The sequence below is a fragment of the Drosophila biarmipes genome, chromosome 2R (assembly GCF_025231255.1).
Source record: "Drosophila biarmipes strain raj3 chromosome 2R, RU_DBia_V1.1, whole genome shotgun sequence".
In the NCBI taxonomy this organism is placed as follows: domain Eukaryota; kingdom Metazoa; phylum Arthropoda; class Insecta; order Diptera; family Drosophilidae; genus Drosophila; species Drosophila biarmipes.
In genome coordinates, this window is record NC_066615.1 from 17,727,765 (window position 1) to 17,746,851 (window position 19,087).

General features: G+C 41.5%; 5 protein-coding genes and 1 long non-coding RNA gene across 20 annotated transcripts; 3 read left to right on the forward strand and 3 right to left on the reverse strand.

The window, feature by feature from the left end:
• The first annotated feature begins 718 nt into the window (after nucleotides 1-718).
• On the forward strand, nucleotides 719-1,454 carry LOC127010986 (uncharacterized). Its single transcript, XR_007763968.1, has 2 exons — nucleotides 719-862; nucleotides 929-1,454. It is a non-coding gene; the product is annotated as an uncharacterized LOC127010986 (long non-coding RNA).
• Nucleotides 1,455-3,648: 2,194 nt separating this feature from the next.
• On the reverse strand, nucleotides 3,649-8,330 carry LOC108022176 (keratin, type I cytoskeletal 9). 8 transcript variants are annotated; one of them, XM_017091024.2, is made up of 5 exons: nucleotides 8,178-8,330; nucleotides 5,343-5,832; nucleotides 5,203-5,272; nucleotides 4,368-4,787; nucleotides 3,649-4,057 (listed from the first exon to the last, which is right to left on the reverse strand). In XM_017091024.2, exons 1-5 carry the CDS (start codon nucleotides 8,193-8,195, stop codon nucleotides 3,850-3,852), a joined length of 1,206 nt encoding a protein of 401 aa, XP_016946513.1. In that variant the 5' UTR covers nucleotides 8,196-8,330; the 3' UTR covers nucleotides 3,649-3,849. The 8 variants fall into 8 exon arrangements, with proteins under 8 accessions (XP_016946513.1, XP_016946512.1, XP_016946517.1 ...); XM_017091023.2 differs by having other exon boundaries at nucleotides 5,161-5,272; XM_017091026.3 differs by having other exon boundaries at nucleotides 3,898-4,083.
• Nucleotides 8,331-9,463: 1,133 nt separating this feature from the next.
• Nucleotides 9,464-15,893, reverse strand: LOC108022896 (chondroitin sulfate N-acetylgalactosaminyltransferase 1). Its single transcript, XM_050887441.1, has 5 exons — nucleotides 15,778-15,893; nucleotides 11,129-12,191; nucleotides 10,713-10,849; nucleotides 10,333-10,635; nucleotides 9,464-10,271 (listed from the first exon to the last, which is right to left on the reverse strand). The coding sequence occupies exons 2-5, from the start codon at nucleotides 12,165-12,167 to the stop codon at nucleotides 10,128-10,130; spliced, it is 1,623 nt and encodes a 540-aa protein (XP_050743398.1). The 5' UTR covers nucleotides 12,168-12,191; nucleotides 15,778-15,893; the 3' UTR covers nucleotides 9,464-10,127.
• Nucleotides 12,720-15,788, forward strand: LOC108022899 (synaptobrevin). 5 transcript variants are annotated; one of them, XR_001768064.3, is made up of 5 exons: nucleotides 12,720-12,866; nucleotides 13,123-13,179; nucleotides 14,064-14,401; nucleotides 14,690-14,907; nucleotides 15,402-15,788. XR_001768064.3 is itself a non-coding variant. In XM_017092100.3 (4 exons), the coding sequence occupies exons 2-4, from the start codon at nucleotides 13,133-13,135 to the stop codon at nucleotides 15,476-15,478; spliced, it is 462 nt and encodes a 153-aa protein (XP_016947589.1). In that variant the 5' UTR covers nucleotides 12,721-12,866; nucleotides 13,123-13,132; the 3' UTR covers nucleotides 15,479-15,788. The 5 variants fall into 5 exon arrangements, 4 of the variants coding, with proteins under 4 accessions (XP_016947589.1, XP_016947592.1, XP_016947591.1 ...); XM_017092100.3 differs by lacking the exon at nucleotides 14,690-14,907 and having other exon boundaries at nucleotides 12,721-12,866; XM_017092103.3 differs by lacking the exon at nucleotides 14,690-14,907 and having other exon boundaries at nucleotides 12,721-12,866; nucleotides 14,136-14,401.
• Nucleotides 15,829-17,391, reverse strand: LOC108022898 (uncharacterized). Of its 3 annotated transcripts, none has more exons than XM_050887443.1 (6): nucleotides 17,227-17,391; nucleotides 16,968-17,162; nucleotides 16,745-16,895; nucleotides 16,544-16,690; nucleotides 16,356-16,488; nucleotides 15,829-16,267 (listed from the first exon to the last, which is right to left on the reverse strand). In XM_050887443.1, exons 2-6 carry the CDS (start codon nucleotides 17,078-17,080, stop codon nucleotides 16,092-16,094), a joined length of 720 nt encoding a protein of 239 aa, XP_050743400.1. In that variant the 5' UTR covers nucleotides 17,081-17,162; nucleotides 17,227-17,391; the 3' UTR covers nucleotides 15,829-16,091. The 3 variants fall into 3 exon arrangements, with proteins under 3 accessions (XP_050743400.1, XP_016947586.1, XP_016947587.1); XM_017092097.3 differs by having other exon boundaries at nucleotides 16,356-16,493; nucleotides 17,227-17,389; XM_017092098.3 differs by having other exon boundaries at nucleotides 16,356-16,493; nucleotides 16,968-17,137; nucleotides 17,227-17,387.
• Nucleotides 17,392-17,734: 343 nt separating this feature from the next.
• Nucleotides 17,735-19,084, forward strand: LOC108022329 (uncharacterized). 2 transcript variants are annotated; one of them, XM_017091191.3, is made up of 5 exons: nucleotides 17,735-17,944; nucleotides 17,997-18,141; nucleotides 18,201-18,326; nucleotides 18,377-18,526; nucleotides 18,583-19,084. In XM_017091191.3, the coding sequence occupies exons 1-5, from the start codon at nucleotides 17,817-17,819 to the stop codon at nucleotides 18,895-18,897; spliced, it is 864 nt and encodes a 287-aa protein (XP_016946680.1). In that variant the 5' UTR covers nucleotides 17,735-17,816; the 3' UTR covers nucleotides 18,898-19,084. The 2 variants fall into 2 exon arrangements, with proteins under 2 accessions (XP_016946680.1, XP_050743399.1); XM_050887442.1 differs by lacking the exon at nucleotides 17,735-17,944 and having other exon boundaries at nucleotides 17,999-18,145.
• The last annotated feature ends 3 nt before the right edge of the window (nucleotides 19,085-19,087 follow it).

Here is a 19,087-nt window from a genome sequence, read left to right on the forward strand (position 1 = left end):
CATACTGCCAGTAGTCAAATCATGTCCAATTGATGATCCCACAAGAGTCCCAAATGAAATTAAATGCAACCAGCATAACTGCACTACCAGTAGCTGGCAAACTGACACGGGAGCTGGCATAAAACCACCCTAATGCTGATATACCCCTGCCAAAATCCAAATCCAAGTGCTTTGTTATCAGTTCTTTGAGAAAACCTTAGGCTGAACACCTTTCGAGGGGGGTTTTCGCCAAAGGACCGAAAGAAACCCCCAGGAGCGTGAGAAAGCGAACGGGAGAAATCTTGACTAATTACTATGCACTCAACTGGTAGCCCTAGATCAGTTCGGTTCCCATAAGGAAAAGTCGTTCGCCCTAGGGGTGACATAACCCGGTAACCCTCCACCGGGAATCGGCATCCAGAGCCAAGAGGCACAGCGATCTCGGGGACAGTGCTGACATACCAGCATAAAAGTGAAAAACCATTTCCAATTCAATTCATTCCTTGAGCCTAACCCTCGTTTTATTATTGTTATGGCCCAACGGCACGCACCCGGTTCCCCGGTTCCCAAGTATCCAGAATCGTACCCCCACCCCAGGGTTTTTAGGTCCCCCTCTACGGGCACGCCTGCGTCATGCGAAAGTATTTCCAGCAGTCAACGATGGTGGTGTTTCGGTGGTGGATGTCCAGCACGGTATAAAAGACCGATCGGATCGGCATTGCAGCACAGTTCAGTCTGAAGTTTCAGAGCGCTACGACATCGGTCTCGAAGATCGCTGGGTCGCCACCGTTTGGTGTGGCGGCCTTGGCCGTTCATCACAGTTCGCTCGTTAATTAAAAACTATTTCAACTTCAAGAACCCATTTAATTCTTCAAAGAAATCTGTAAGTATAAGTAATAAGTGTCAGTGCTGGAATTTCAAATAACGCAAGCCTGTTTTCCTATTGCAGGACTACAAGAAAAATTTCAATTATCCAACTAGTAAACTATAGTTTAACTGCTAGTTACCAGAAACCAACTCAAGCTCTCATCAGCAAATAATTTTGGTTGTGACAAAAGCAAAAGGAAATAGATTCTAGATCGAACTCAAGCTCAACAAGTTCACAGACAACCTATGAGTCACCAAAAAGTCAATATTGTTTCCGACAAAACCAAAACAACTTAGCAAATATTTTTCATTTCCATTTGGGAAGAAAAAAATACACAAAATGATGTGAAAATGAAGGTGTCAATAACTGTCTTTAAAGTAAAAAACAAAGAAGTGTCTCCCGCAAGAAACAGAAGTATCCCATAAAAGAATAGATCAACATTTGAGAGCTGCAACAACACCCAGAATGAAGTGTCAAATCTACTACTACTAAAACTAAAAAAATATACGGAAAAATCTTTTGATCCAATTAACCATTGGGATTTAATGCAAGAAATCTAAAGATCAAGGATAACTTTCTTCAAAATATAACTACTTCCAAAAGAGGATTTCCAAAGCCGTTTCATCATAATCAACCCAATACCCAAAAAAGGAATACATCTTCCATAATTCTACATAGAACTTATCTTCAGATTTAACGATCAAGTTTAGTTCAAAATTTATTTGTGCCTTTTTTAGTTTCCTCCTTTTTTTTTGGTTTTGTTGACGTTTTTTGTTATATCAATTTGAAAGCTATAAATTTGTTGGTCTAACAATATCCTTGATGAAGGTTTCCAATTTGTATAATTCTCTAGTAAAAGAAGAAAGATTAGGAAAGTTTTCTCAATGTATATTGCCAATAGCAAAGCGTGTTTTTGTTGAAAAATGATTGTTTTATAAATGAGGTTCCCCGAGCTCTTACTTCCATCATTTCTCTCCTCATTTGGTTTTCATTTATCAAAACAATATGTTCTGTGATTATTATTTTTTAAACATCTTGTGTTTTTTATTTATTTCTACGTTTTTTATGATTATTGCGTGACTTTTTTGCGTTCATTACATCGGATTTGGTAAGTTTTTACTTTTATTGTTTTATCTTGATTTTCATACTGATCATTTTAGTTACAACTTATTTTTAATATAAATGTATTTATTATTTATAAATTTTGTTTTAAAAACATTTGTTTTTCTTTTTATTTATTTGATTATTTGCTGTGTTTTTGTATACTTTATATCATCTAACATTTTTTTATTATTCTTAAAGATTTTTCTACTATTTTTTTTTTTATTTGTAATACAAGAGTTTTTAAATAATTCTCCTATTTTATTTATTTTTTGAACTAGTTTGATTAAATGGTATTTTTTTTTTATTTATATTTTTAGTTTTGATTGACATTTTCATCAAATTTAATTTAAGAATTTTTCGTAATCTTATTTATGCTTATGTTTTTTTATTCCGATTGCTTTGGTTTTTAAATTTAAAAACAATTCAAATTTTATTAATTTTGTATAAGTTTTTGTTTTTTCTGTTTTCCTTATGCTTAAATTTTTTTAAATTTCAAATATTTATATATGTTTTTTACTGTTTATATATAGTATTCTTTAATTTTTCTTCTTTGGATCAAAACAAGTTAATAAGATTTTTGTTTTGATTATTTCGAATCATATTCTTTTCAGTATTTCTTTACTCTTCCGTTTGATTTTATTCCCCAGTTTTAATATTTTGTATTTATTAATACATTTTATAAAGTTTTCTTCTTTCTTAAATTTTTTTATATCTTTATTTTTATATAATTTGTACTTATAATTATATTATTTTGTTAAATAAGATTTTTGTTTTGATTATTTTGAATCATATTCTTTTCGGTATTTCTTTACTCTTCCGTTTGATTTTATTCCTCAGTTTCAATATTTTGTATTTATTAATACATTTTAAAAAGTTTTCCTCCCCTGTAAAATTTCTTTCTATCTTTATTTTTATATATTTTGTACTTATAATTATATTATTTTGTTAAATAAGATTTAGCCTGGTTAATTCATATATTTTTTTCGTCTATTCTGTTTTTTTATATTAGTAATTTATTTTATTCTATATTTTAATTTATGTTTATAAATTAATACGTAGTTTAGTATTTATTACGTATATTTCTTGAAATTTTTATATTGTCTTGTTTCTCTAGTTTTTTTATTTTACATTCGTTTTATTTTGTTGTTATACCCTTTATGTTTGGTTTGCATTTTAGTTTGTTTTTAAATAAAATATATTTATATATTTTTTTTATTTTCTTCACTTGTCTTTTATTTTATCATTTAATTTTTGAGAATACAAATTTATAATTATTATTGTCTTCGATATGTTTATTTACTGTTTACATTTATATTTTTTATGATTTTGTCTGGATTATTTACTTATTGACAACTTTTACTTTAAGTGTTTTATGTCATTTTTTAATTTTTTATTTTGTGTGTTACGTTGTTTAGTTAAAATGTTCAGCTGTTTTCTCTTTTTTATACCTTTTACCTTTTATTGTTTAGTCATTTCTAATTTCACTTTACTTTTTTTTTTTTGTTATTTTTATTTAATTAAATGTTTTAATCAGGCTCTGGGTATCTCAAAAAAAAAGTTTATTAAAATAATAAAAGTATATGTATTACCTTCTAGCTAAGAATAAACCACACGAACAATAAAATAAACTCAACTTCCAACTGAAAATTACTGTCTGTTTCCTTTACCCCTAAAAATAACAAACTCGTTTTGAGGATCTTTGAAAAATTGTTTATTTGAGCAAAGCTGTGCCACACATAAATAGTTTCTTTGGAGACTTAGCTTACGAATTACACATAAATACGGACGGTAGGTTACACTAGGCCCGTCCACGCCCACCGGCCGGCCATCCCTCCCAGCCGCTGCACTGTATCCGCACCTGGATCGGGATATGGATTCGGTTCTGGGTCCTTGTCCAGCTACTGACCAGCCGTGCCGGAGCTTCCCTCGGCGGCCGTCTGGGCAGCTGGGACGGGCATGCTCTGACCACCAGCACCACCACCACCGTTACTTCCACCATTTCCGGCGGTACTCGCCGTGTTTCCTGGGCCATCCGACGGAGTGTCCGCGTCCCGCTCGAGCAGATAGCTGACGCCTAGAGGACGTGGTCGGCCACCATAGGAAGAGCTACAAGGGGCGACAAGAGAGCAAGCCTATCTTAATGCCGTGACCGATTCCATAGTTGATTCCGTGCGGGAAGTATGTGTGTAGGCACTCAGATACAAAAAAATAGCCCTGAATTGCTTGGATACTAACATTACTTCTTTAAGGAAACAAGTTGCATAAATATTAGGAGTTCCGGTTCAAAATATTTCGAAATGGAAAGTAATTTCTGGCCCTATTTATTTAAAGCAGTTCCTCAAAGTCAAGGCTACTTTACTTGTCTGAGTGCTCTGATGATGTTGCTGTTGCAGGGGCAGCACCCACTGCAACTTACCTCTGTGCATCCCGCTCCCTGTCCCGCTCCCGTTCCCGCTCCCGACTGCCGCCGCTGCCGCTTGGGCCGCTGCTGCCGCCGCTGCTGCTGCTGCTGCTGCTACCGCCTGATCCGCTGCTGCTGCCGCTGCTGCCCCCGACCTTATCCTGATCCCCCAGATAGGTCCAGCTGCCGGGACCGCCCTCCGAGCCCAGGACATTCGTGTGGCCACCCACCCGCGAGCTGTCACTGCCAATGGCCGAAGAGGTGACCTTGGAGCCGCCGGCATAAGGACAATTTCCGGAGATTCGGCCGCAGGGTGAGCTCATCGAGGAGGAGGGTCGCGCGTAGGAGTAGCCATAGCCTCGACTTCTGTCACTTTCGTCGTCATCGGTGGCAAAGTAATAGCCACGTCCGGAGTTATCGAAGCCGGACTGGCCCCTGATGATCCGTGAGTTAAGTTGTTGGCCCAGCAGAAGCGGAAGCGGAGGTCAACGGGACGGATACGGGTTTTTCGGGCGGAAATAGTGAGTGCAGTGGCAGTTATTGGAGTGCATTGCGGATGGGTTTTGTTTTGCATTGGTTTGAGTTGCCAGCCGTGGAGCATCCGCAGTGTCCACAGTGTTGTTGTTGTGTGGTGTATTGTTCATGTTGTTGTTGATGTACAGTATGGTTGTTTTGCGTGTTGTTCGGTTGTTGTATGAAAGTAGAGAGTAAAAAAGGAAAGGAGCTCAGAGATAGAAAGCCGAAAATGCAGAGATAGCTGACAACATGGATATATACAACATATATACACAAAAGAGTGCGACGATACCTGTAGGTCTCATCCCAAGGGCGATAGTTGCGAAAATCATACCTGGAGTAGTAGCGATCGTACGGATCGTAGCGATCATAGCCGCCGGACCTGGAGCGATCGTAGTAGCGGTCTGAAATCGAAGTACAATAAAATTTACATTCAATTAAACATTTTTTTTAGAAAAGGATAACTAAACACACCTCTGGAAGACCCCTCGCTATAGCGATCACCACCGTAGTAACGATCCCTGTTGTCATATCCGTATCCCCGCTCCCGATCATAGGATCCTCCGTAACCAGATCCCCTTCTATAGTCATCGTAGCCACGCCCCTCGTACCGATCGTAGGTCCTGGGAGAGTACCGATCGTCGTAATAGCGAGAGCGATCGTAGTACCGATCGTAATCCCTATCCCTGCTGCTGCCACGGTCATCATAGCCGGAGTAGTACCAGGCACTGCTGCCTCGCAAATCGTCGCCCGTTCGACTGGAGTATCCGCTGTAGTACCGATCCCTATCCCGATCCTCGTAGCATCTCACGCAGCGCGACTGGCGGCTCTTTCCTCGCAGCACGGAGTCCAGGATTCCGACGCTCGCGGTGGCCAGCTGCTGATCCTTGGAGTCCACGCTGGAACGAGCCTCAGGTCCTGTCACCGCTGACTGGACGCAGACCAGCAGGCCCAGGCAGGATAACTGGAAAGAAGATTGATAGAACAATGGATATATAAGCAAAAATAAGATATATATTATAGCCATTTTTATCATATCATTTATATTGTTAAATCGAATTATCTATTCACAAGGAATACCTCGAATAAAACCACAGCTTCTTAGGATTACGAGTTTCAAGAACATGACTCAAGTCTAAAGAAAGATTCTCATGATGATATAAGCAGTTGTTTTTCATTTCTTAAGCGGTGCTAAGTTCTTTATCTTAAAAGCAAATGTGTGATGTACTATTTGCGAGCGTTATTCATAATAATCTAATAAACACATGTCATAGCTATGACTCCAAATGTATTTAAACCATTAAATCATAACGAATATTTAGTCACAATGAATAGGTTGGTGATAGACTGCTGATCTCATTGTATAGCAGATATTTCTAAAGGGAAATTAGTTTTAAAGACTCAATAATAGTTATAAATAAATTAGGTCTAGCAATGTGGAGCACTCTAACTTATTTCTCTTGAAACTCAGTGATCTAGTTCTGGCAACAGATAAGATCCCTTAAAAGCACTCAATCAGCATGTATCTACGTTCCATAGGTGCTATTTGATTTGCTGTGTGGAAAACTAAAAGCGATCGCCATTAGTTGATTGGCTTTAATTGCCGCCGAGTGCGGGGCCCATTGCAAGCGGCTAAGCCGGGGAATCAGCCAGCCAATACATAACTCACGGTTCAGCGGCCAACTGGGCCAAAACCCAGAGTCGCCGTGGCAGCCTCCGAGCGTAATTGAGGTGCCCTGAGCCCTCCGCCCACAGATGAACACCACCGAAATGGACGACCAGTCGGCGTGAAATATGATCAGCCACCCCGGCGATTATGCAATGGGCTTTGGCCAGGCCGGAGGCTTCTGGCCCAGCTCGAAGTACTCTCGGGGCGGGCCACATAGCATTGACATCATTTCTAGGGCCCCCATTCATGGCTGCATGAATCAGATTTGGACTCGGAATCGGAATCATAACTCCACTGGCATATGTTAAAGCCGAAAACAATCCGAGAACGGCCCGCCCGAGCAGAGTTAATCATGGAAAATATTTTGCTGGCTGGCCGCCACGCTTTGTTAGCCAAGCATCAGGAACCACTTCCGGCCGGGTCGATGGTGTTGGCTCCGGCATGTGGGCAATGGATCGACGTGACTTGTCACTGACTCCGGCCAACTTCATTAGAATAATTATATTTCGAGGGAGTACCATATGAATGTGGCAAAATTGTTTTGCTCGCGGCGGGTCGTTGCCATCGAAGACTTATGAATGGGGCCCTGTGGGATTTTGGTAGAGCTAAATTTACATAACATAACAGTGATATTTCGGGGGTTGCATAATGTGTTCTGCAAATGGTACATAACACTATTTCGGGGTCACTTTTGGAGGGTCCCGCGAGTAAACAAAGATGGGAACTTGGGAGGATGTATACAACCACTCAAGACGGATTGTCCTGTCCCAGCTTTTGTTCTGCGAAATCTCTTTTGATAGGAAAAGAATGCTTGTCAGAGGTGGATTTATGTTCTCTTTTCCAGGATTCTTTAGAAAAGATCTTAGGGTAGTTCTTTGTTTTGCACAATAAATTAAATGTGGTGCACGATCAGTAATTTATATGAGAAAGGATTTAGAAGGATTTTGTTCATTTCCAGCAACTTGAAAATTAATCAACACTTCAATAAAATATCTAAATATCTCTGGATAGTTAATTTTTAAACATTTCTTATCTAGATATTTGCCACATCACTGTGTTTAAGAGAAAGTATATAATATTTGTTATATCTATTTTGCTTTAAAGGATTTACTTAATGACCCTTGCATTTTAGGAATATAAATCTTTAATAAAAAGATTAATAAGTACTTGAAAAATATAACAACTTTTTGCAGTTCAGTCAAATTTCGAAAAAGAAATACACTTTTAAAAAATTCGTGAAAAAGGCAAGGTTTATTAGAAGGGATTTTATCGTTTGATTGGAAAAAAATTTGTATTATAAATACACAGTCGAAGGCGTCGTATCTAACACTAGACCTACGACACTAGACATAAGATGTTAGTATTAATTTTACAAACTTTACAAAGGTCTTAAATAAATAAATATTTAAAATCATATAAGTATATTTAAGTTTATTTAAAAGGGCAATAATTATATTCAAACCCAATAAATCTAATAAAGGATTTATCTCAGCTATTGTACTATATAACCGACTATAAAACAGTTATAACTTTGTAATATTCGAGCACCAATTTAAATCCCAGTGAAGTATAAAGAATTCTTTAGAACATTTGAGTTGCATCCCGTTGGTAGCGGAGAACTCCTCGCCTCCAGAACTCACCAACATAATAGCTCGCATGGTGACCCCGCTTCACTTGGCTCCGCCGAATCGATCACAAACTTAGCACCTGGCACACGTTGTGCCTCTCCAATTGTGGGGGTGAAACCGAAGGTATCCTTTAACACTGAATCACAACGAGCCAAAGCTTCTCGAACTGGCGTCAGACCGCGAATGATCTGGCCGGAACGGATGGCTCCGTATTTATTTCAACTCTAACCCAGCTCTGGGTTCTGCCCGAGCCGCGGGCACTGAACCGCGATCCCAGCCCCGGATCAGCGTGGCTATTAGAAATGGTTTTGGTTTTCGGCGGAGCTGCTGATGGCTGTGGTTCGCTGGTATTCGTGGCTAAGGTGTTGGCACTCGCTGAGTTTTCGTTTTTTTTGACTGGGCTGGGACGTCGATTTGTCACTTGGCCTGCTCCAACACCTTGGTGGCTCTCGTTTCATGGTCAGTTTGGCTTTCGGAGAATGACAGGGAGGATGTGCCCGAAAAACGCCTTGATTGCCTCATCGAGAAGCGGGTTAATTATGCGTCTGTTGCGTAATGCCCAGCAGAACACTCCTGTGAAATTATCGCGGATTATTCCGGCTTCTCGGGCGCTGATTCACGGACATCTGGCTTGAAGACTCAGCATGAGATTAGCGTTTCCACTTGCAACTGGAACAAAACACTTTTCAGCGCATACATAATCCAAGGCCGTGACCATGAAAAGACTTTCCACCTGAAGACGTCTCAGATGTAGAAATCTTTGGGGGTTACCCAGGGAATGTAAATACCCTTGGGGGAAGAACCCTATTAAATTTTATTCAACCCGTTAGGATTGTTATGAGAAAACGTGTTTAAGCTTCTTAATGTCATGCCTTAAATAATAAACTCTTTAAAATAGTTCTTCATAAACAGATAGTAGTCATGATCATAAATATTTTAGACAATCAGAGGTACTGAAAAAAATTAAAAAATTTACCTTTGACAAAATTTAAATAGGCAGAAAGTAAAGTAGGTAATTAAATAATAGGGAAATTTATGAAAGACATTTTTTTGAAACCCAAATAGATCATTGTATAAGCAGCATTCACCCTTAGTACAAATCAATTTGTTGTAAAAGAATTTCCGCTCCCAAAGCATGACAAATTACCTAACCAAAAACCATATAGTAATGGTGTGGAATACCACAGGTGGTGGCGCCATGGATCACCTTCTTCGCCGGCCTGCTCACTGAACCTAAGGCAAAGGTCGTTGGCATCGTCCAAAAAAAAAGCATAACCAACCCATGAAAAAAGGCAACAAACAGGCGACAAGTTTAATTAAACGATTTAATTTAGTTTTTACAAAGCGCGCAACAGTCTGGCAGATTTGTTAGGCCCAGTTTGAGATACGGGTTCGATATGGCACTCGTAAATATATAGTTTCTTGGGCTCTGGAGATTGCATCTAGTTTGCTTCATGGAAGAACAATTCGTGATGTGTGTGGTGTGTACAGTGCGTTTCGTCTTTGTGTGTGGCTCTCTCGAGGGCGCAACAAGATCAACAATTAAGCTAATTCAACGATTCAGCTAAATACGAGTTATTGTCTCAAGTTGTACAAACTTTATGGCCTACAGTATGCGTGTTTGCATGTGTGAAAAAGTGGCAGTGTTCCTCACGATTCGGTTGTGCAGAAATGGTTAATTAAAGCAGAGCAGCAAAAAACCTTGATCTAGGTACGTAACTTAAGTAAGAAATATCACAAATACTTATATATTCTATCTAAAAAAATGCAAAATATCCACAGCTGAAACTAAAAATAAAAACTGGAGCCATTGAATACCTTTAAGAACATAAAATAAATATAAGAAACAAGTAGCCTAGGTAAATAAACTACATATATCACTGCTATCTTTCACACACACTCGAAAATCCGCCTTAGATAGAAAAGCCAAGCAATTAGGGATACATGGGGTATGGTCGGGTATCACGATGACATCTTGGCCGCATTCGCGGCGGCTATGTCATCCCTGAAAGCCAGGAATCCCAGTTGGGCGTGGGAGGCCTCATTTAAAGCCCTCGATCGTATGCACGCGCGGTACTGATCGGCTGTCAGCGAACTAGAACAGATCTGTAAAGTAAAGAATAACATATAATATATATAAAATAAAACAAAATAAATATGACCAGACCTTGGTGTGCCAGCGATGGAAGATTCCCGGATCGGTGGCCCGGATGATTTTGATCTTGGAGCGCACATACTTTCGGTAGAGCATCACATCCTCGCCGCCCCATCCTACGATCTCCTCCTCGTCGAAGCCCCGGACCTGCAGGAAGTTCGAGCGGTACTGACACGTCATGCCGTAGCCAAAGTCCCGCCAGAATCCCGTGTCCCTTGAGATTACCAGCTGCTCCTCATACCCAGGCAAGGGTTTGCCCTGCAGCGAGTACACCACATGAGGGTTGTACAGGCTGAAGACCACCGGGTAGTAGACCTATGATTTATAAAGAACGAATTGTATATACATTTATTGAAACAGTTTTACTAGGCCTTGAATAGCAATCCATATACCTTTTTTCCTGGAGCGGCATTCCAGCGACAGCGCTCAAGAAATCTGGCGGTGAACATAATGTCAACATCGCACATGAAGAGAAGTACGTCTTCTTGTGAAGATTTTATGTGCTCCGCTCCCAGTCTCAAAGCTTTAGCTGTAGGGAATATCGTGTCGATTTGTTAAAATGGTATTAAATTAAAAACTTTTTCTTGCTTTCTTATTATCAATTTAAAATTTTTTAAATCGGACCATTCCTTAACAAGTTATAAGCAAGTAAAGTGTGCCATGTCGCAAAAACCCGATTGGCTACATGCATATCTCCATCTCCCTCGAAATCTCAATAGATGGGTAACGCGCATCTAATTGTTGTTTAAATCTTGACTTTTTGACTTCACCATTTAAAATCTAGCTTAATAATAAGCACATTGCTTACCCCTGCTAAAGGTCTCATTGAGGGCCAGAAACTGAGTCCTTTGAGATCGTCCTGCCAATCGCCTGGCTTGGGCCAGGCCATTGGTTCCAAAGTACACCACAATGAGTTCCAGTCGGCGATCCTCGAGCTTGGCGAACATCTGCAGGAAGCTGCGAAAGCTGTGCAGGCGTCCCGACAAGGGCAGTATCACATGGATCACGGGCGGACTGTGAGTGGGATGGGCACTAGCATTGTGCGAATGGTATGACAACTCCGATAGCTGTACGGTTTGAAGGGGAGCGAAGGGTCGCATGACCAGGGCCCTCCTCACAGGACTCGCCTGGTGCTTGACACTCTGGAAATACAGCTCGTACTGGGTGCCCGTGGTGGGCTCATTCCGGTAAATGCCCTCGATGAAGTCGTCCAGAGTATATTTGATCACATCCGAGGGGTAACCTCCGGCCGAAGCAGCTCCCTTGGCTCGTACCCTTGCCGAATGGTTCCTGTTCAGGCTCTCCAGGGCCTTGTTCACCGCCTCGATGAGATCCCGTCGTCGATAGCCGATGGGTTTCTCCACCACCCGCTTGCCCAGACCCAAATCGATGGGATACACCCGGGTGAAGGTGAAGTGATTGTAGGGTATCAGCTCGTACTCATTATTCAGCGGCAGTCCGTGCAGTATCTCGGCAGCACCCACCTGCTTGCGGATGTAGCTGCTGCAGTCGTAGTGGTGCCCCAGTGGAGCGGTTGGCGGGCCCACGGTGGTCTCTTGCAACTGCAGACTGCCATTGGATATCTTGGCAGCACTGCGATTACTTTGTAGATACAGAATTTGAGTGCGTAGCCCCAAGACCTCTTGTTTCAGCCGCTCAATTTCCGCCTCCCGTTCGCTTAGCGCATAACTAAATCCACTGGATTCACTGGGATTGTTGGGTTCCGTTTCCCTCGCCGTAATCTCGTCGAATCCGCATTTGGTGAGCACCACTATGGAGGCGGCTGTGACCAGGACGAACAGCAGCAGCAGTCGCAGCAGCAATTTGGAGACCAGCGAATTATGCATTTTCCATAGTTTCCTTTAAATTTTCTACCTGAAATTGATATGTTTTTATAGAAATCTCCTAAAAAAGAGTTTCAGGTCTAATTTCAGTTGTATAGGTTAGGTACTTTCCCAATCAAAACAAAATTTCAGTAAGCAAAGAGCACAATTCACCATCTATCATATACCTTAAATTTTTTAGGCAAATCTTTTTATCATGGTTTTTTACTTTTGAATTATGGCGCCATGTGTTCTTCCTCTTCCCTATACATGAGTGAGACTTTTACCGATCTGGTAACACCAACATCTCTTTTCCCATTCTACATTTTACACTGTATCTTACATCTACATACATATGTAAGATACACAAAGGCAATGAGTAGAACTTTTCTACACATCTAAAATTTGTCTACATATACTTTACACGCCATTTTAAACCAGTTTCTTAGAATGCTAATATTTCTGACGCCCTTAAGGATAATTTTTTTGTTTATTATTAATAATTCTGACTTTCTAGATTAAATCTTAGCTCTATTTAAAAGGTTAGGGTCTTTAGGTTTTTAAAATGAAGGATTTTATTGTTTTCTGTGTATAGTATTGAGTAAAAAAATACGGTCACACTTTGATCATAAGGTGATATTTATAAAGAAATTATTGCATTATTGTGGCGTAGCCTTTGGAAACCCGAAATAACCAGCAGTATTCCCCAGGCATATTTTCGTGGTGAGTGCTGGGCGGTGTTTCTGTGTTTTTTCACCCATGTAAACAGAGGCGGTGGCCCTGGCGAGCGCAACAAGTTCCTCCATTGCCCCGAATTAGTGTGCGGTGTCAACTGGGAACCGAGTGAATCATACCAACAGGCAGATAAGGTGGCCGCAGCCTTTTGTTTTCAGCCATTTCTAGTCGCTGCTTGTTGTGCGTGTGACGGAGATTGCATTTTCCCGAATAAATCAGCGGATTGCCTTGTTTTCCCCCACAGAATCTTTATAATGGAGAACAACGAAGCCCCCTCCCCCTCCGGATCCAACAACAACGAGTAAGTGGTGGAATTCCAACGAATGCGAGCACACAAGCAGGAGGAGTCCGATGGGACTTCGCCCATGGGTCTGTGAGTCTGGTCTTGTATCGTATCTTGTATCGACGATGCAAATACCTATCGGATCTGAAGATTTTCGCTGGCACTATAGGCAAGGCTTAGCTTAGCTGGAAGAAAATCATTTTAGAGGTGGGCGCGTGACTAGTTTTGTCAGGCACGATGCAACACGCCTAAAAATTGAAATTCTTTTTCAAAAAATTTTTTTTTGAGTAAAAAAAAAGAAGATAAAAAAATAAGTAATAATTAATATTTTTTGTAGAATTTTTTTTATTTTGCAAAAGAAACAGAAAACAAAAATTGAGCTGAATTTTTAGTAAGATAAATATCTTTATAGCTCTATTAAAAAATGCATAACTGATTAGGAAGAATTTAAATTAACTATATGCAGAAATCTAAAATTCGTTTCTAGCTCATTTTAAGTAATTTTAAAAACCCTTATGTTGAAACACACCCTATAAATTAACTTCTTATCACTAAAATACGTTTTCATTTAAGTTTTAAAAGTAAAAAACAGCACACATTGTGTGCTTTAAACTAATTTAACATGTTTTTTATAAGAAAACATCTTTGGGTAGAAAGATGATATATATATATATATATACAGTATATTAGTCTCAAAAAAGTTGAAGTTGCATACAAAGACACGCCTCCACAAGCCAAAAGTAGTAATGATAATGTCTTATCGGACAAGGGAATCGTTACATGTAGATGATATATGTATCCCCACCAAGACTCTTGCTTTTGTGCTCGGTATCCGCAAGATCCCAGTCTGCTGCTCTTCATAAGTGTAAGCATCCCCCGCAAACACACATAATATTGTACAGTTTTCCCATACTTCCGCCGCCGCCGAACGCCAATGACAACCACTACAACCAATTCGGGGACCACCAAATCAGCAACAACAATGCGGCCCAGAAGCGACTGCAGCAGACCCAGGCCAAGGTGGACGAGGTGGTCGGGATCATGCGGGTGAACGTGGAGAAGGTGCTGGAGCGGGACCAGAAGCTGTCGGAGCTGGGCGAGCGGGCGGACCAGCTGGAGCAGGGCGCCTCCCAGTTCGAGCAGCAGGCCGGCAAGCTGAAGCGCAAGCAGTGGTGGGCCAACATGAAGATGATGATCATCCTGGGCGTCATCGCCGTCGTGCTGCTAATCATCGTGCTGGGTAAGTCTCCCCATCTTATACCGCTTCGGCTTTTGCTTTCTGGGGCTTTTGGTTGCGGTTTCCTCTCGATCAGGCTAAAGATCAGTAGAGTAGCTAGGTGGCTGGTTTGGTTTTGGTCTTGTTGTGTCTACCTTTGCACTTCGCCGCCCTGCGAACGCCCTAACCTGCACGACCTGTGGTCTCTGGTCTCGAGCAACTAATCCATGTGGCCCACAGCTAACCCTTCCGATAACAGATACTCGTTCTCGTACTGATGACAACCCGTTGTGAATTTCTGTTTACTTGCAGTGTCGCTTTTCAATTGATACAATTAAACACACACACAGAAAAAAACTAAAGCAAAGTCAACAAAAAATAAAAATGCAATAGCGTTTCCCATACAGTAAGGTTAAGGTTCAGATTGATCGTTAGATACGATTGTGTGCGTGTACCCGGCTCCTACTATATACACCTAAAATTGTATATTATATTTTATAAACGTCCTAAGCAACTCCAAAACTCTGAAGGTAATTGTTGTATCTGTGTCTGTCCTAAGTGTTAATTATCATTTTATTTGCTTAGTTTATGTGTGGGGGAAGATTAGAACCTCGTTGTATACGTGTGGGGAGTCTACACAGCAGGTTGAAAAGCATTTGTGTAGTTTGATTCTAAAGCAAGACTATGGAAAGATTCTCCACCTAACAAGTTTTAAAAGAACATTTATAGTTTACAAATATTTTGAAAAGCCTGTTAAATTAGAAATAAAGGTAAGATATTTTATAAATAGTATTATTAGGTGCGCATTATTCATAATTCAACAAGGAAACGCCTTTCAAAATGGAATTTTCATATGCGTTTCCTAAGTGCTTGAAATTTGATAAGAAAACATTACTGTGATTCATATATGTTCAAGAAATGAATACTTATTGAGGGGTTTATAGCTCGATGATTAGGAACTTCCTAAATTTATGACACCTTGCTTCTAATATAAAACCTCTAACAATATGTTCTGCCTTTCTAGCGTCCGTTTGGCCATCGAGCAGTGACAGTAGTGGTGGCGGAACTAAGGCCATAGCCACCCAGGCACCGCAGCACTAAAGGCCTCCGAGGAGCGAGGCAAACACACGGATACGAAACGGAAAAGGACCAAACAACCAGATCTGGGACGGAAACCTTTCAAGTCTTTCCGAACAGGAGAGGAAAATCAAAATGAAAATCTACTAAAAATTTCTTATAGCATATATTCTATTTAAGAATGTAATTATTAAAACTTAATGTTACACCTAACACTTTTATGTATTGTAGCCGAGACCAGAAGTCCCTTTAAATGTGTATTGCATATGTACCATTATATATATATACGTGTACGTAATCCAATTGAAAATACATAATTCCACCTACACTATAACCAGTCCAAGGAAGTCCGACGGCGGACCATTGACGAACCGTTTCACAGACAAAGCCATTTATTTACATTCAGCGACGATGGTTAAATTGCGAATATCGATTTTCCGGCAATCCGAATCGAATCAAGACGACTGAAGTCGCGCCACCCAGACAAACTTGTCCCATCGACACATCGAGACACCGAGCAACTGAGAGGTGGAAGGCTCGTTCCGCGTAAACAGTCCGTCCCAGCTGTTCCGATAGTCCGCGCCTGCGTCCCGCTCATTCGGTTTCTTGCCGATAGAACAGGTGCTTGAATATGCCCTCAACGTTCGCGTCCCATTCCATCAGCTCCAGAAAGGACGCCGTCGTCCACACGTAGCTCATGTACAGGGCGAAGAAGTTGAGGTAGTACAGCTGACCGATCAGTATATAGTCCCCGTGCGAGTCGTGGTGATAGAAATGGGGCTTTCGCAGCGAGGCGGCGAAGATGATGACGAACTGTAGGGCAGGGATTGGAGCAGCATTAAGGATGCACTTCCCTTAGTTAAGTGACAGAACAAGATCATAACATTTTCGTGACGCTTACCACGTTCGAGATCATGGTGTATAGAAGCAGGGTAGGAAACTCTATGGCAACGCGCTTCATCTCGGCGCACACTATGATGCCGAAGCAGGTGAGCACGAATATCCTCTCGCTCCACAGGATCACCTTGTTCCGGCTGGTCTGAGGTGGGACAGGTGAGTGCCGGTGACCGCAGCAAGTGCCCTACTTACGAAGAGGCCTCTTTGGTGTTTGACGGCCTTGTTGCCGTATATCACACTGATGACCATCATGAGGAAGGTGAGGAAGATTGACAGGATGAGGCTTAGGTACGGGGCTCGTTTGGCGGGCTTCATGATCGACATGGTGTTCACCTCGTACTGAAGATGGGCGTAAAATGAAAGATATGGTATAGACCTCGACGAACCACTCACCGTCCAGAGGCCCGCCAAAACCCGCACCCACATGGGCTTCTTCACGATGAGGTGGTAGAAGAAACCGTAGAGCTGGATGGACAGGAAGCTGATGAGGAACTGGACCAGGCTGAGGTAGTAGCGTTCCGCCAGGAAGTCCTTTAGGGGCTTGCTAGAGGGCGGGATGTTGTGGGGGAAGCCCTATCAAAAGGCTGTAGGAGCAGGATGGCGGCTTGCTACTCACATCTCCATGGCCACTGAGACCTGAATCTGCCCGACGACGAGCATAATAATGGTCACCTTGTATGTGGGTCCTATCAAACTCTTCCGGCGCGGTTGGGGGCTTTCACGCAACATATGTACAGACGCTCTAGGTCTGGGGCTGTTTCTGGAGTGGCTTGTTTCGATTCACATCTAAATTTGTGGGAAAAACATCAAACTATCAGAAAAATAAATGCCAACTGTTCTGACCGCCGGCGGGATCGCGATAAGTTGGAATTTACCTTTTGGTTGATTTTGCACTTCGAACACTCCCTTGCAGCTTGTAGCAGGCCTGCAAAGGTAATACTATATGGCGGATATAGTATGTTGTGTAACTGAGCAACTGCCATTTTAAATTTTGTGACTCTATTCTTAATAAGCAATTCTAAAAAGGCCTGGATATCTGTGTTCAATGAAGTGCTCCTGGAATTTGTTATTTCCGAACCGAAAACAACTACGAGGAACCGAAAACCGCTGCATTAAGGATCTAAGAAGAAGGAAATCTTCGCCCTTGATAAACAAGAGAAATACTGACAAATATAATCTATTACAATAGAATCATTTCGTATAATATAAAAGATTTGGAAAACGTTTTATGGAGGTTTACTATACAGGAAAAGATTCTATGGAGAATATCATGATACATTTTTATATTATAAATTTTTAATAAACCCCTTTATCAACCATCCAAGATCATATGGGAGGTATTTCCTCCCTACCAAAACATTAGATATCACAATGGCCTTGAGTTTCCCATTAAGTTTGAACGCATTTTCCGTTGGTTTTTGTATTCCTTACCCCAACACGAAACCCGGGCCACGCCCACTTCACCATGGAGGACCGCCGGCTGAGGATGCGGGCCTATAGGAAGGCCCGCCGGAAGTTCGCCTGTGTCGTTTATATGGTGACCATAGCCTGGATGGTCCTGGCCCTACTGCAGTGGCTCCTGGTCAGCCTAATGTGAGTGGAAAGATACTGTGGAACAGTACCCTTGTACCCTCTCCCTTTTCAGCTCGGATATAACCCTGGTCTTCGTAAACTTTTACTGGATTAGCGTGATCTTCTTTGCTTTGGCCATGGTTATGGTCACACTGTTCATATTCTTCGAGAAGATCCGCTTCATCATAGGTCTCAACTGGCTGATCACCGTGCTGATAGTGAGTATTGCGTGAACAGATCTCCGTGCCTGATCTCCCATTTCGATGCCATCGGTTAGGTGGAGTTCGTGATCATAGGTGTCTTCGCTCTGGTGGCCCGCACTCTTTGGCCAGATCTTATAATGTGGTTCTTCATCTGCGTGCTACTGGTCTTCCTGTTTGTACTGCTGGGATCTATAATACCAGTAAGAATTGTGGTATTTTTTCTGCATTCTTCTTGAAATATCTTCCCTAGCATGATCTCACACTGGACGTTGTAATCCTGTTTGTGATGGCCTTTATTTTTCTGATCGTCACCATCTTCTTTGTCATGATGCACATTCTCATCGCCATGCCCTATTCCTTCGTGGTTTTCCAGATCTTCATCAGCGTTATCGTGCTGTTGGTAAGAGGCCTTGAGGTTAGGGGTTTCTTGTAGGTTAACCCTTTATTAACTCCTAGTTCGTGATGTACCATGCTCAGACCATCAACGGTGGGCGCTTCGCCGAGATGCGACTCAACGATCACCTGCTGGCCTCGCTCATCCTCTTCCACGACTTCATCATCCTCTTCCTGCTGACCTTCTATGCGCAGATTGTCTACCAGGTCGCTTCGAGAGCCTCGACAACTACGGGGTCTCCGCTCTATGGCACCTGGGATTCGACCCCAAATAGTATAAACATCGATGAAGAGTTCGCTACTGAAGAAGACGTAACCAGCGAAGTTGACAGTGAAGAAGGACAATCACCCAACGAAGAAAGCATTGTCTTCTTCTAACGGGTATCTCGTACTTTTCTGGGTATACTCATAATATGCTTGAAGGACGAAGATGATGAAGATAATAATTTCAGGATTCAAGGACCTGGAGTCTTGATAAATAATAAATAATAAAATAAACAAGATGTTAATGTTGGTATAGGCAGTAAGACCACCATTGAGAATAAAATAATTACGTTATTTTAAAGAG

Coding starts and splice junctions, on each gene's coding strand:
- LOC108022176 (XM_050887438.1), bottom strand. CDS start 5,904: ATGATAAAAATGGCTATAATATATATCTTATTTTTGCTTATATATCCA. Junction 5,273..5,342: donor TAGCGAGGGGTCTTCCAGAG/GTGTGTTTAGTT, acceptor CTTCGATTTCAG/ACCGCTACTACGATCGCTCC. Junction 4,788..5,160: donor CCTTGGGATGAGACCTACAG/GTATCGTCGCAC, acceptor ACGGATCATCAG/GGGCCAGTCCGGCTTCGATA.
- LOC108022896 (XM_050887441.1), bottom strand. CDS start 12,167: ATGCATAATTCGCTGGTCTCCAAATTGCTGCTGCGACTGCTGCTGCTG. Junction 10,636..10,712: donor ATGCCGCTCCAGGAAAAAAG/GTATATGGATTG, acceptor TATAAATCATAG/GTCTACTACCCGGTGGTCTT. Junction 10,272..10,332: donor TCCATCGCTGGCACACCAAG/GTCTGGTCATAT, acceptor TTTACTTTACAG/ATCTGTTCTAGTTCGCTGAC.
- LOC108022899 (XM_017092100.3), top strand. CDS start 13,133: ATGGAGAACAACGAAGCCCCCTCCCCCTCCGGATCCAACAACAACGA. Junction 13,180..14,063: donor TCCGGATCCAACAACAACGA/GTAAGTGGTGGA, acceptor AATATTGTACAG/TTTTCCCATACTTCCGCCGC. Junction 14,402..15,401: donor GCTGCTAATCATCGTGCTGG/GTAAGTCTCCCC, acceptor CTGCCTTTCTAG/CGTCCGTTTGGCCATCGAGC.
- LOC108022898 (XM_017092097.3), bottom strand. CDS start 17,080: ATGTTGCGTGAAAGCCCCCAACCGCGCCGGAAGAGTTTGATAGGACCC. Junction 16,896..16,967: donor GTCTCAGTGGCCATGGAGAT/GTGAGTAGCAAG, acceptor CCCGCCCTCTAG/CAAGCCCCTAAAGGACTTCC. Junction 16,494..16,543: donor AACACCAAAGAGGCCTCTTC/GTAAGTAGGGCA, acceptor GTCCCACCTCAG/ACCAGCCGGAACAAGGTGAT.
- LOC108022329 (XM_017091191.3), top strand. CDS start 17,817: ATGGAGGACCGCCGGCTGAGGATGCGGGCCTATAGGAAGGCCCGCCGG. Junction 18,327..18,376: donor TGCTGGGATCTATAATACCA/GTAAGAATTGTG, acceptor TATCTTCCCTAG/CATGATCTCACACTGGACGT. Junction 18,527..18,582: donor TCAGCGTTATCGTGCTGTTG/GTAAGAGGCCTT, acceptor ATTAACTCCTAG/TTCGTGATGTACCATGCTCA.